The sequence below is a fragment of the Condylura cristata genome, unplaced genomic scaffold (genome assembly GCF_000260355.1).
Source record: "Condylura cristata isolate star-nosed mole 26May11 unplaced genomic scaffold, ConCri1.0 scaffold00006, whole genome shotgun sequence".
In the NCBI taxonomy this organism is placed as follows: Eukaryota; Metazoa; Chordata; class Mammalia; order Eulipotyphla; family Talpidae; genus Condylura; species Condylura cristata.
Genome location: NW_004567107.1, coordinates 39,374,062 through 39,387,930, shown reverse-complemented (window position 1 = coordinate 39,387,930; position 13,869 = coordinate 39,374,062). Strand labels below are relative to the sequence as shown.

Genomic DNA, 13,869 nt, shown 5'->3' with positions numbered 1-13,869 from the left:
ATTTCCATACATGATATTCACTAGTACCAGAGCGTAAGAATCTTTTTAAGAGGATACAATTCAATTCACAAAAGGTGATTTGCCAATCACTAAAATTTAATGATATAGGTGCTTTTTCTATAATGTTTTGTACTTCAATTATTAGAAGATAAATTTAAAGGTAATAGCATAAAAGAGGATTACTGTGGGGATTTCTTCTTTTTCTTTTTATTAAGGTTACATTAGATAATAACATTATTTAGGTTTAAGGTGTTCACTTTCTCACCTCAGAACCTATATATATATTACCCCACACTCACCATCAGATGTCCAGTCACCATCAACCACCAATCAACCGGCTCCACTACCCATTCCCTATCCCTCTTTCCTGGTAACCAGAGACTAAGGGGGGTTGTTTTATTTGTTCAATTGTTTTTTCTTTCCTTATACTCCACAAAAGGAGTGAAATGATACAGTACTTACTTTTTTCTTTTTGACTTGTTTCATTTAGCACAATTCCCCTAAGATCCATCTATGTTACAAATGGCATGATTTCATCTTTTATCTTTTTTATGGCTGAGTAGTATGTCACTGAATGTGTGTGTATGTGTGTGTGTGTATACATATCACATCTTAGGATTATGTCTTCAAAAGTAATCCATGACAATACCAGTGAGAATTTCAAAACCTCCTAGGAATATTATAACATCTAATTAGAATATTTTACTTATTGCTAGTACAAAGCAAAAGTAGACAGTATCAAGTATTCTGAATATTTTCATCATGTCAGACTTACTTTATGGGAATAAAAGTAATTTTTTCTCTCTAAAAGCAGAGCATCCTCCGGTCAGCATTTCATGTTATATCTGTGTTAGAGTCAAGCCCTGTTGGAACCTCTAGTTACCACTATCCCACTTCTCTCCTGCCTCATCCAATTTTTTTAAAAGGAGTGGTCTCTATTAGCTTCCTGTTTCCTCTGCACTGACTCCTTCCATAACCCCATGAAATCTGACTTCCTGCCCCACAGTTCTAAAACTGCTGTTTCAGAGGTTTTACACTAACCACCTTCAAAGTGAATCCAATGGCTTATTGTTGTCATAATTTGACTTTGACCTTTCTTATTGCCTTGTTAACTCCTTTTTCTAATACTATTCCAGTTTGTCAAACCTGGGATAAGTTATTCTTCCTTTTGTTGTAGGGCTTTCCTCTTATGTTTTTTTCCTCTTGCAACTCTTCATCTAAGTTCATTCCTTTCTTCCTCCCACTACTCTGTCCCACCTGGTATTCCCTTTATTTAATGATTTCTGCCTTGGCTTATTTTGTTTTTGTCTTCCCAGTGGGAAATTCCTTCTCTTAGAACAAGAATCTTATCTGTGTTATTTACTACTCTAATCTCAGCATTTCCAACATTTGCAGGCACAATAGCAGGCTGCAATCAATAATACTTAAGAAAGGAGTCTAAAAATTTCATTATTTTCCAATTCCAATGCATCCTTTTGAAGTGTTTGCAGCAAATACAGTTCCCTTTCTTTCCATTTCATTATTATGGTCTAATCCCAGATCTCATCACCTCCAGTCTCCTCCTCATCCATTTCATGGCACACCCTCCAACCCATTCTGGGTACTGCTACTTATGCTTCCCATTATATCAAATGCATCTGTCAGTTAGCTCCTTGCCCTTTAGTACCTGGCTAAAGTCTAACTTTCTCATCCCTGTGGCTGTTTCAACTCCTTCCTTCTGAGTTCTGTCAACATTCCTGCCCTTAACCTTCACCCAGCTATATAAACATCAACTCCTGTGTACTCTTACTTTAACCTGCTCACTCCAGTTGGATTCTGAGGGCACACACTGGTTTTCTTTGCTGTTGTTGTTATTGCTTATGTCTCATAATTCCTAGAGAAAGTCAGACAATCAAAAAATTATTGTTGAAGTGAAAGAAACTATTGTATAGGGCACAAGATACACTAGGTAAATGGGGTACCATTTCTAAGTGGATGCTGAGAACAGATAAAAACTTAGAATGAAAGAGTAAAACATTAGTAAGTGAAAAGATATACAAAAAATAAGAAGAAGAATGTCAATAGGGAAGTAACAATTCTGCCCCCACAGAGAACAGGCCTACACTGCCTTGAAATATTTATATTAAACAGCAGGTAAGGTCCATTTTTAGTGAATTTTGAACCTATGTTTTTCTACTATCATAAAAGAAAGTGGGCTATAATTCTAGTATAAATTACTGCCTGAAGACCAGCACCTCTTAGGCAACTTTGGCTTGTCTCTCTCTAAGGAACTCTTGGCAGCAGGTAGGTAACTTCTTGCTGAGAGCCCAACTTCTCATAACTGTTCATAGTACACAGCAGAGAGCTGAGAAAAAAAAAACTCAAAGAGTTACACCCAAGAAGCAGTTTGCCTAGTGCTGAATGTTGCCCTGTATAGCAGCAAGGTGAAGCAGAGATTTGGGATTATGAATTTCTATCCCTGGTAAGTCTTCTAAGTTTGTTCAATTTAAGGTAAGGTACAACTGAGTGACTGTCTCCCTGAACAAATAACAGAATAATCCAGCCATACCATTAAATTATACCAAGGCCAATCTAGCTTTGGGATTTTTGAGAAAATACTACACCCTCTTTTGCTAATCTATAAATTTATTTTAGCTAAATACCTAGGCAGTGAGGTAAAATCTTTATTCTGTGCTTTAAAAACATATTATTTAAGGAGTCTGGCAAGATGGTGACACTAAGATTCCAGTCTTTCCTCTTCCATAAATTCACAACTAAACTTTAACAGAGCAAAGTCAATAGCCTCTAAAAGATAAAGAGGAGACTACAACATCTATCAGGAGCAACATCCAACAGAAATAGGTAGGAAAATCTTTAGTTGAACTGTGTTTGCAGCAATACTGGGCAGAACATCTCACAAGAGGAGTGGCAGCTGCCCCTTACAGCAGTTGACTCTGACATTCCCACATAAGGGAATTTGAAGACCCAGCACTACAGTAGATAAGAGGGTGTACAGAGTTGGTCCAGAATAGAGCTGCAAAAATGGAGAACCATAGGAGCAGGGATACCATTAGGTGACTTAGACTTGCCTGTGACTGGCTTGAGTCTGAGGTTCCCTGTTCAATATAGAACAGCCAGAACCAGAACAAGAACCACTGGGGAAAGTCAGGTTAGATCACCTGTGTCTCCTCATAGATGAGCTTATTATTTGTAACTCAAGGCTACGATATTTCAAATACCAGTCCAACCCCAAACCACGACCAAAACAAGCCAATGCAATACTTTTACTAACCAATGTTGAACCCCCAAGCCCTGTCAGGAGCAAGAACCATGAGGTAAATCTCTGTAGTGGTAAAAACTAAGAGAATAACTCCCATTCCAGGGTCCTGATTTAATGACTGCACCCAACAGAGCATCTAGTTCTCAAACACATCCTGGAGGTTGAGGATACAAGACATTTAAGTCAAGGCATTGACCTAGGGGAGGAGGTGACTGTAGAACCCACCATACAACTCTGAAACTCATAGCACAGTAAGAAGTTTGAATTGTAGAAGTTCACTGGAGGTGATCCTTTACTGTCCCACTAATCCAGTTCCTTTGTACTTGTCACCACGGACTGATATCGATTCCCTGGATATTTGAACAGGTTTGAAGGCAGCAGTCTGAATGTCTATTTCTATAACATCCCATAAAAACTTGAAAAGGCAGGCAACATCACAAATGCTGGAGCAAAAAACCCAAAAACCTGAAAGAAGCGCTGATCCAGTAGAAATGCAGAATATGCCTGAGGAGGAGTTAAGATAGGAACAGAAAAAAGACCTAGAGAATAGGAGACCTAACGGATCTAAAAAATACTATAACCAATTTAATAAAAACAGTAGAGGACATCAATTCCCGCATGTGGGAATGTGTCAGAGTCAACTGCTGTAAGGGAACTCCATAGGGCTGACAAATGCAAGCAATGGAGAAAATTGGCAAACTTCATAGCACAATGTTCAGAACACATAAATAGTGTAACAAAGAGAAAAAAGAAAAAGCCCAAATAAATAACTTAATGCTACATCTAAAGCAACTGGAAAAAGAAAAACAAACAAAAACCAGTAGAAGGAATGAAATAATAAAAATAAATGAAACAAGAGATCAAAAAGACTATACAAAAATCAATGAAAGAGCTGCAGGATGATGGGATGAGCAGGAAGAATTAAGTTTACTTCTAGTTTACGTCTAGTTTTACTACTGTTTCAAAAACATGATGCATTAAATACATCAGGTAAATGCTGGGAATATAATGTCTAGGAAACTTAAAAAAAGTATTTAAAAATAATGTATTATCAACTCAATTGCTTGTTTTTCAAATGCAAATCATTCATCTGATAGAAAAAAAAATGTTTTTGTAAAATATCCTGGCTAGGGCCTTCCCTGGTGGTGGAATGGGTTAAAGCACAGCACTACAAAGCTATCTGCAGCCATTGCAGCATGAGTTCGATTCCCACCCAAGGAGGTGACCCACATGGCAGAGCAGACCTCTCCCATCTTGCCTGCTGCTCCCCTCAAAATTGTATTTAGCTAATCTGCCTCTTTTGCTTCCCACTCTGTCTCTGGTAAAAATCAAATCCATTCCTTTATTGTGACACTGTATCTTTAATTCAATACCTAATTGAATTGCTAATGTCTAATTAACATGGTCTGTTTGAATGTTAATGACTTTGGCTTATTCTGAAACCACATATATGGTTCATTTATATTTATATTTGTGTGTATATTTATTTGTATGTATGTATGTATACATATATATACACACAACAAAAGTACAACTCTGTGTTAGAACTTACCCATGAAGGAAGAGAAAGGAGAACAGGAATGGAGAGCAGAACGAAAGGGAAATTTGAACTTATTTGTAGTGTACTTTTTTAACTTAAAATTATCTAAAGCAAAGTGACCAAATATTAAGTTATTATTTATAGTTAGTGGGCCCTTCAGCTACTTGCCATATTGTCATCTGCATTTTCTATATTTTCAAAGCTTTCAAGAAAGAAAGCCAATTCTCCCTCAAAGGTAAAGGACTTCGTACCATTTAGATAATTGTCAAAAAATAACTGCACTCAGGTCTTTAAGGGGAATTCTAAAAGGATTTCAAAAACATTTTGCGTAATGCTATTGTCCTTTGAATTAGTAGACCACAAAGATGACCACTAGAAGGTGCAACACCCAGGTCAGAGGGCTGTGAGGCCAGAGAAGATTTCCTTTTCCACTCCAGAATTTTGGGTTAATCTCCTTGCTCTTTACAGGAAATTTTCGAATTTTCATGACCTAGTACAACATTAGAACACACTGAGTAAGGATATTGAGTGAGTGAGTGAATAAACTATCAAGCTAACAAGAATTTACAAGTCTACTAACTTATCATGAGCTAAAATGTCAAGAGATGGAAGCAAGAACTGTTAATTGCTTTATAGTTTTGCATGTCTTAATCCAGTTTCAGTTTGTGATCTTTATGTAACCTGCTTCCTATTGCTACATTTTACTTCTCATGTAGAAGAACAATTAATTTTATGCTTTAAATGATGAATGATAGACAAAATCAATACCTTTTGAGGTTCCTGAGCAAGTAATACTCATGTTGTACAAGCTCCAAAAGCCAATCTCTGAGGAAGAGGAACTCAAAAATGAATGTGAATAGATACTTATGTCATCTGGAATTTTAGATAGAGGTTTGATTTGTTATTTGTTATTTCATGTAACAGACTACAGTCTATGTCTGAAATAACCTAAGAGATGTAGATTGGGTCACCTCATCATACAATTTAAAAGTGAAACTGTAGCAACAAGACTAAAACAGAATCAAGAAAGAACTAAGTTGCTAAAACAATCTACTTGGTCATTAACAGACCTATTAAATGAGCAAACAGAAAGTGAGAAAGTCAGACCTAACTGCCATTTAGCAGAATAGAAAGCAAAGGAAAAGGAGAAATAAAAATGCACTATTTTAGTCTTCAAAGAATGACTTCAGAGATCTGGGAGAGAAGTTAAAACGGAAGAGGTGAGAGACATTTTCAGAAAAGAGATCAAGATGTTGAATAAAGATTTAAAACAATGATAAAACTCCTAAGGAGTGTTAATGGAGGAAATGAGCTTTTTAGGGTCACTGGTGGGAGTGAAATAGGTATAACTTTTCTGAGGAACAATTTGCCCATGTGGGTCAGAACCTTGAAAAATGTTTCTTTTGTCTAAGCAATTCCACTGCTAGAATATTTTAAGGACACATTTGCACAAAGACATAAATATGCATGTATAAGACGGTCCTGTTACATTCAGTACATCTCTGTGAAAACTTGGAAATTATCTTAATATCCAATAATAGAGAATTAATTTCATAAAACATGATATAGCCAATTTTATGTGGTCTATCCAAATTATAATGTAGGTCTACTATGACTGCTATGGAAAGTGGCTTACATTTTTAATTAAAAAAAAAAAGCACTGTGTGCAATATGATCTCTTTTTCATGAATATGGAAGGATGTACATGCTAATGCTAACTAATCTGCTATTTACAGTGGTAGAAACTTCTGTACAATAATACTTTCCTATTTTTAATGATGAATGATGAACATGAGTAAAAGGTATAGTGAACAGGAGAAACTCTGATTCTGCCCTACCATTTCTGCCTTTCTAATCCTGCATTTGACCAGAATGCAATGGGACACAACAGGCTTAAAGCCTACACTGATATTAGCAATTTGTTTGCTATCATCCAATACCTGTATATGAGTCTTCATTATATTTGCAAAGATATCAATCTCCAAGCTGTCAATACAGCAAAGTGTACCACTGAAGTAAAAACATCAGAAGCATGATAACTAGACTTCACCACAACTATATAAACTCTATGTGTTTTCCTAGGGCCTCAGAGAATTTTTTTTGGTAACTGCTGATAGGTAATGAATTAGGATGGACATTTGTAGAAACAGACCTAGCATATTTCTGTCATTTTCACTCCTTATTATTAACCCAAACATGAATAAGTCCCTAGCTGTTTGCCACTGAAAAGAACTAAGTGCTCCTTTTTCTTGGCCTTGAGCAAAATGCCTCAATACTGTCATACACTGCTTTCTCAAGGTGTTTTAACCTCATCCCATTCCATCACTATACCTGTGTGGGGAGTAGAGATGAGAGACCTGGTCCCTTGAGCTCTCCCTCTCTCCTAGGTAACTACATGATGAAATTGTGTTTTCTTTTCAAAGGTTTATGTAGAAGTAAACGTCAGCTATACACACACATGTGAATTTGTATAGTTAAAAGAATTCCACCTAGAAAAGTTTACAGGCAGAAATTTCTTTCAGTCGCACAAGATATGTGAAATCCAAGTAGAGCTTTTTCGAAGACACTGGAAGAAAATGGTTCTGTATGCGAAAGATCAAAATTCTGAGTGACTGCCTGAAACCTCTTCTTTTGTCCTTTGATTGAAAACATAACAGACAAATGAAGCAATTCCTGAAGGCACAGACACACCCCCCTCCACCATTCACCATTGCTACTAAGGAACTGCACTGTTTCCCTGCAGAGATATACATATAAATACATATATTTTTATGCTTACATCTTTGCAGACAGAATTTACAAATATTTCTCAGCAAGACTTTTATGCTTGATCTTGTCCTGGCCTTTATACCCAAAATGATTGGAGTTGTTCTACAATGCAATCTTTGCTTAACTTTGTCTTAGTTTTTTTATCTCCCACAAAATTACTCTCTAATGATGATTACTAGGCCTAATATTTTTTTCCTTTTCTACAGTGATGAAATGAAATTATAAAAGTTCTTAACACAATACTTAGCACATAGTAAATAGTCAATAAATGTTACTAACTGTATTATTTTCAAATAAAATGGAGTTGGCAATTTGGTATAATGGTTAGGGAGAGGATTCTAGAGCAAATATGTATTAATTAATCCCAGTTCTTCCCTCAACTAACTGTGATTTTGGAACATTTTTAATAATTTCTCTGTGCTCAGTTTCTCCATCTGTAAAATGAAGATGGTAATTATTTTTACTTTACAAGCATGAATGAGTAGATTTAGGCTCATACTTGACAGAGAGTAAGCATTACATACACATAAGCCATAGTTATTCATTTCAAATATGGAGGTCCAGAAAATCATTAATGTTTTCTCTTTTGTTTATTTTACTTGGATGCTTGATCAAGTTCTATATCTGTTCTGTATTTGACAGAAACCAAGACTTTATTTAATCAATTTTCAGAATATTAGTCAAAACTTTTACACCTATGCCAGTAAAAATTACAGAGTGTCGGCCCTCCCTGGTGGCGCAGCGGGTTAAAGCACAGCACTGACAATCTAAAGCCGCTTCCGCATGAGTTCAATTCCCGCCTGCCCCGGAGGTGACCACATGGCGTGGCAGACCTCTCCTGACCCGCCCGCTGCTCCCCTCAGCAGTGTACTTCGTCAATCTGCCTGTTCTGCTCCCCACTCTGTCTCTGGTGAAGCCTCTCGCCGCCCCTGAGCCTCTGGCCTGTACCCCAGTTCTGTATGCACAAATAAATAAATCTTTAAAAAAAAAAAATTACAGTGTCGATGTTATACTCCCATGTCACTGATCATCAACTAGGTGTCCCACTATATTACTGAATTTTGACACTGTCTACCTTTCCTTTGCACATAGGAAGTCAGCAACAATTACAGTGAAATGAAGACAAGAATACAATACTTACAAGAAATTAAGATTTACTCTTCCAACTCAGAAAAATTCAGGGGTGGATCTTTTTTCTGTTTCATCCCCCAAGTAGTGGGTTCTAGATAAATGTTTGTCATCAGTGATACAATTATACTCTATGCTCAAGCCAATAAACCAAATATGCCCTATATGATGAATCCTATCACATGGAAATTTAGGTTTCACTAGAGCATGAGCGCACTGGCAGCCTCAGAGGGAATGGGTATTTGTGGGCACTCCCAGGTTCCTCTTTTGCTTTGACCCTTCTTTCACAGAAGATAATGCTGCCTGCAAGAATTTAGGGAACAGTGGGTGACATATTTTTTCCTATTGTAACATAGTCTGCTTGCTCTTTTTTGAAGCCAGTGTAGGCATAACTGACTTCATTTTAAGTAAATTTTTTTAAAATAGGAAGCACATTCATTTTAGCCCACAAATGTTTTTAAGGGATAGTTTGTATATTACTCTGGGCAGAAAGATTGAAAAAATGTGAACACAAACTGAAGGAAGTGATCACCAAACTTTAACATTATGTTACACTTGTAAGTTAATCTATTAAAAAGAAATAGTAGGTAGGCATATAAGGGTCAATAGTATCTTTTCTGATTTCAAAACTGCAAAATACTACATTTGCAGTTTGCTTACAAATTAAACACTGATCAGAATACAGAACAATTTACCAATGTTGTCATTAAAATTATGATTTAAAAAACAAATTAACTCCCTACTTGTTTTTAAAGGAAGTTTCTAAGATACATAAATCAAATTAGCACATCCCAATTAAGAGCACAGTTCTGGAGCAGTATGTAACCCTGGTTCTGCCCTGTTGTGTGGCGCCTGAGAAATCACATGGCCTTAGACAACTACATCTCCAGACTTCCATGTCTCTTCTGTATGAGACTTCATGTTAGTCTCCTAGAATTTGTAAAGAATTTAATGCAATAATTCATTAAGTATAAGACAAAATACCTGGGACACAGTAAGTGACCAATAAGTGGTGTATTTTAATATTCTCTTTATGCTAAGTTATGTCCTTACTAATCCATTCTTTTGAACAAAACTCTCTGCCAAGTTCCTTAGCATGGCTTTCCCATCCAAGAAATAAAATGCTTTAAAAAAGGAAAACCAAGATTAGGAATAGCCCATCCACATTCTTTCCTGGTAATTAGAAATCTTTCACAGTTTATTTAATTTGAATGGGGCTCTTCTTGGTCAAATTCCAGCATTCTTCCAACACTCATTTCTAAATACCATGTATGTGTTTAGTAATCTGAGCACTGGGACAGAAGGTATGAGGGAAAGCAACACCCCAAGACAGCTTCAAGCAGCCATGATATATCCCCATACCCAGCCCAAACTTGTTCCTGGACGGGAAGTCCTCCAACTTCAGCTTTCTTCCTCAGGATCTAAAAGATGGTGATAATGGAGATGACGATGACAGTGATGAAGCTGAAGGTACTACTGATGATGAAAGGTAGAATTCATTCCACATTTATTCTGAGCCAGGCATGTCACTTTGTATATATTACTTCATTTAATACTCCCAACAGTCATAAGTGGTAGTAAGTACTATGATTATCATCATTTAGAAATAAATGGTGACAGATAAAGAATGGGACAGATAAATTAAAGTTCAGAGAGGTTAAATAACATGTTCAGTGTAACATCTAGTTTGTAGCAGAGAAATCTGCAAGCAGATCTGATTCCAACAATGCTTTATTCTTAAATCCCATGCTACCATTTCTTTCAAGACTGCCTGTAGGATTTGTGCATGTACTTACTGCTCTTCTCATATTAACTCTACCCAACCACACAGTTCTGTCTCACTTACAGTTCCTGATCTAAAAGTTGTAGAGATAAAGAAGAAATTGCTATGTCGAGTGTTATATCTGTAGTAACTTCAGTTTTGCCCTCTTCTGCTTCCAAATGAATTGCTCCTCATGGCATGGAACAGTCATGAATCCTAATGCAGAAAAAAATCCTCCAAGCACGATCTCTGATAAAATGTATGTTGTTTACTAGTATCTTTGGGCCTTCAACATTAATATGTACTACATATTAATAATTAATCCTATTTTAGAGATAAAGAAAGAGCAAGATAAGCAAAATAGTTTACTTACAGTCACACTGGAGCTGGAAATAAAATAACCAATAGAGCTCAGTATCCTCTCAGGAGAGTCCTTACCACCTCCTTATGATAGGATTCTAGCCAGTTGTCTAACCACTTCATATACTGTCAGCACAAAAATGTACTATGGGATCAGCCTTTCACAGGTTCAGTTAAGAAGACTAGCACATCCTAGTGCAATGGGGACAGGAAAATAACAAGTTGACCCTTTAGGACCAGTTTCATGTTGTCTTTTAACCAGGCAGTCCAGATTTCTCAGGACAAGATAACTGCACCCAAATGCCTGTCAGCAGTTTTGTGGAGGAAAACTGCAGTTAAAGCACCTTTGGTGAGAACTTCTGAGCAGAAAATGTGCTTACATTAACTTTGGGCAATTTTGATTATGACTTGGATGGTGAGTTGGATCCTCACCGTTCTCCTTAATTCTTTGCTGAAGGACTATAAATGTAAAAGCGTCAGCCACAGCCCATTCCTTTTTGTTTATTTAAATGGAGAATATTAAAAAAAATCACTTTTTCCACTTCATGGCTCCTTTGGACCAGGGATTAAAAATAGCGATGTCATGAGGAGCCAAAAAAAAAATTTTTTTTTCTGGAAAAATGAAACGAAAGGGGAAAGATCCCTGTTCAAGACACCCCTGGTAGGCTTGACGCAGCTGCCTCAAAGCAAACCTCTCATGCCAGCCACCTCATTTCTTATCCCTTTTCATAGCAGCCTCGAAGGAAGGAAGGCGCGGTTTCCATTGAGAAGCTCGACGGCCTGACCCGCACCCCCTGCCCCGCGCTCTCCACTGCCGCGGGGCCGCCACCTGTCAGGACCCAGAGGGCGGCGGCGCGAGGGGAGTCTCCTGGAGAGGCTGCTCAAGGAAGGGCCGCGCACAACCCCTGAAGGTTCTCGGGGAGGAGCTGGCTCAGCTACCCCACCGCGGCGGCTAGTGGAGGAGCGGCGGCGGCAGGGACCCGGAGCTCCTCAAGTGTGAGGCGCGCCCCTCCGCGGACTCCCAGAGACTCAGCCCGCGGCGGCCTCTCGAGCCTCTCTCGGCGGGGCTGAGGCGGTGCGGTCGCGAATCCGCCGAGCCTGGGCGCGCGTCTTACCTGTTGATCTTGAGCGCGAACGCGCGGCGCTCAGCGGTCGGCAGAGTGGCCATGACCGGCCAGCTGTGAGTCCGCTCTAGGGCCGGGGGTTGAGGACAGCGGGGGCCCGGCGCACGGCGGAGCCGCTGCAGCGCTTACGGAGAGAGACTCCAGTCTCATCTGTCAGTCGAGACTGGAAACTTCCGCATTTCACCTTTGCTGAAAGCGCACCGCGCGCGGGGAGGGCCCAACTGCACGCTGCCACTGCTACTGCTGCTGCCGCTGCGGAGCCACCGGCCGGCAGGAGGGTGTGGACGCCGATGGAACTGCCCTCCGGATGCTCACACCGACGGCGAGCTCTTTCCCCGCCCTGACCTCCGGCAGAAAGGAGCGAGGGCGGATGACCCCGCGACCACTGAGCGAGGCCGGAAACTCCATCTGCCAAAAGGAGCTGAGCTGCCAGGGCTTGTGGCAAGAGGGGGGTGGGAAGGTGGGCGCGCTTTCTGCCAGCCCCACAGTTGGCAAGGTCGAAAACCAACCCTAGAATTCTTTACGGTGGGCCCTATTAAGGGTTCACATCATTCCTAGGAGCAGGCAGGTTTAAAAAGTTAAAAAAAAAAAAAAGTCCGGTGGAAACTTCAGGATATAAATCAACTTTTACAAACGATGTTCGTCATCCTTCCTAGGGATTAAATAGATATGATGACTCCATCTAAAGAATAAGCTTTATGAATTATCCCCCAAAAATGTTTTAAGACCTTGGGACAAATGCTTTTCTCTGGGAAAACTCTACACTCAGCTTTCCTGTCATTCAAGAATGTGCTGTAGCCCAGTTTATTTCAGTTTCAGACTGAGCGGTGTTCTTAAAGCCCCTGCCCCCAAATCAAGAAAGAAATCAGAAAAGTTCCAGTGCCTCTGCCGAGGAAAAGCCCGTGTTTATTTGAAGTTACTGTTTTGCTCTGAGGTATGCTTCACTTGAACACTATCTATATAATGACTGTGTTTGTCAGCTTGCCCCTAAAAATACGAAAGCAAAATATTTTGGTTCAAAACAGCACTGCTTCGAATACAGTCACCGGTTGCTGCATGTGGGTACTGAACATTCAAAATAATGACTAGTGTCAGCTGACGTGTGCTGAATGTCTGAAGTACACACTGGATTTTGAAGACTACAGGAAAAAAAATGCGCAAAATATCCGGTTAATTTTTTTTGTATTGATACTATGTTAAAAGAATTTGGTGTATTGAGTAAATAAAAATATATCATTAAAGTTGATTTCATCTGTTTTTCCTCTCTCTTTAAAACCTAAGTCACATGTAAAAATAAACTTTTGTAATAAAAAAAAAATAGAAAGGGGAAAAAAAACCCTAAGTCACAATAAAGTTTAAATTACATAAGTTACTCACATGTGGGTTATATTATATTCATGTTGTTAGAATCCAATTTGCAGTTAGAACCTAATATTGCTGGCCCAATAGAACCTAATACTAAAATGCCTGAGGACTGATGGCATTTCCTTTCTCTGGCTTCAGATAGCTTAGTAAGTCTTTGCACTAGGTTTGCCACTGTCCTCTAAATCACCCCTCCCCCAGTATTAGTGTCTTTAAGCATATTAACCAAAGGCAATTAAAAGAAATCCAAAAGAAAAGAGTGTTTACAATATGAAGTTTTTGACTCTCAAAATTCTCTTAGGTATATTTACTACACTGGAAGATAATAAGCAAATGTTTAGAAAGCAAAATATTAATAACAATTCTGTGAGTACCTCTTAAAACTGAGAACAAATGGAAGATACATAGAAAACATGTTATACCTTCTTTCAAATGGGCTTCTTTCTGGTTTTCTGAATGTTCATGATTTTTACTTTCATACAAGCAGCAAAGAAAAAAAGGCAGCAAAAATTTCAACACAAGCACAAATTTTAATAACAGCATCTCAAATTTTCAGAATTTGTAA

At 38.6% G+C, this 13,869-nt stretch overlaps 1 protein-coding gene across 1 annotated transcript in view; it reads right to left on the bottom strand.

Annotated features, from left to right (window-relative positions):
• Positions 1-12,058, bottom strand: part of DOCK8 (dedicator of cytokinesis 8) — a 197,068-nt gene extending 185,010 nt beyond the window's left edge. Inside the window, exon 1 of the mRNA XM_004677620.2 lies at positions 11,934-12,058. Within this exon, the coding sequence (XP_004677677.1) occupies positions 11,934-11,986 (53 nt within the window). The 5' untranslated portion in view covers positions 11,987-12,058. The remainder of the gene's footprint in view (positions 1-11,933) is intronic.
• Between the last annotated feature and the right edge of the window lie 1,811 nt (positions 12,059-13,869).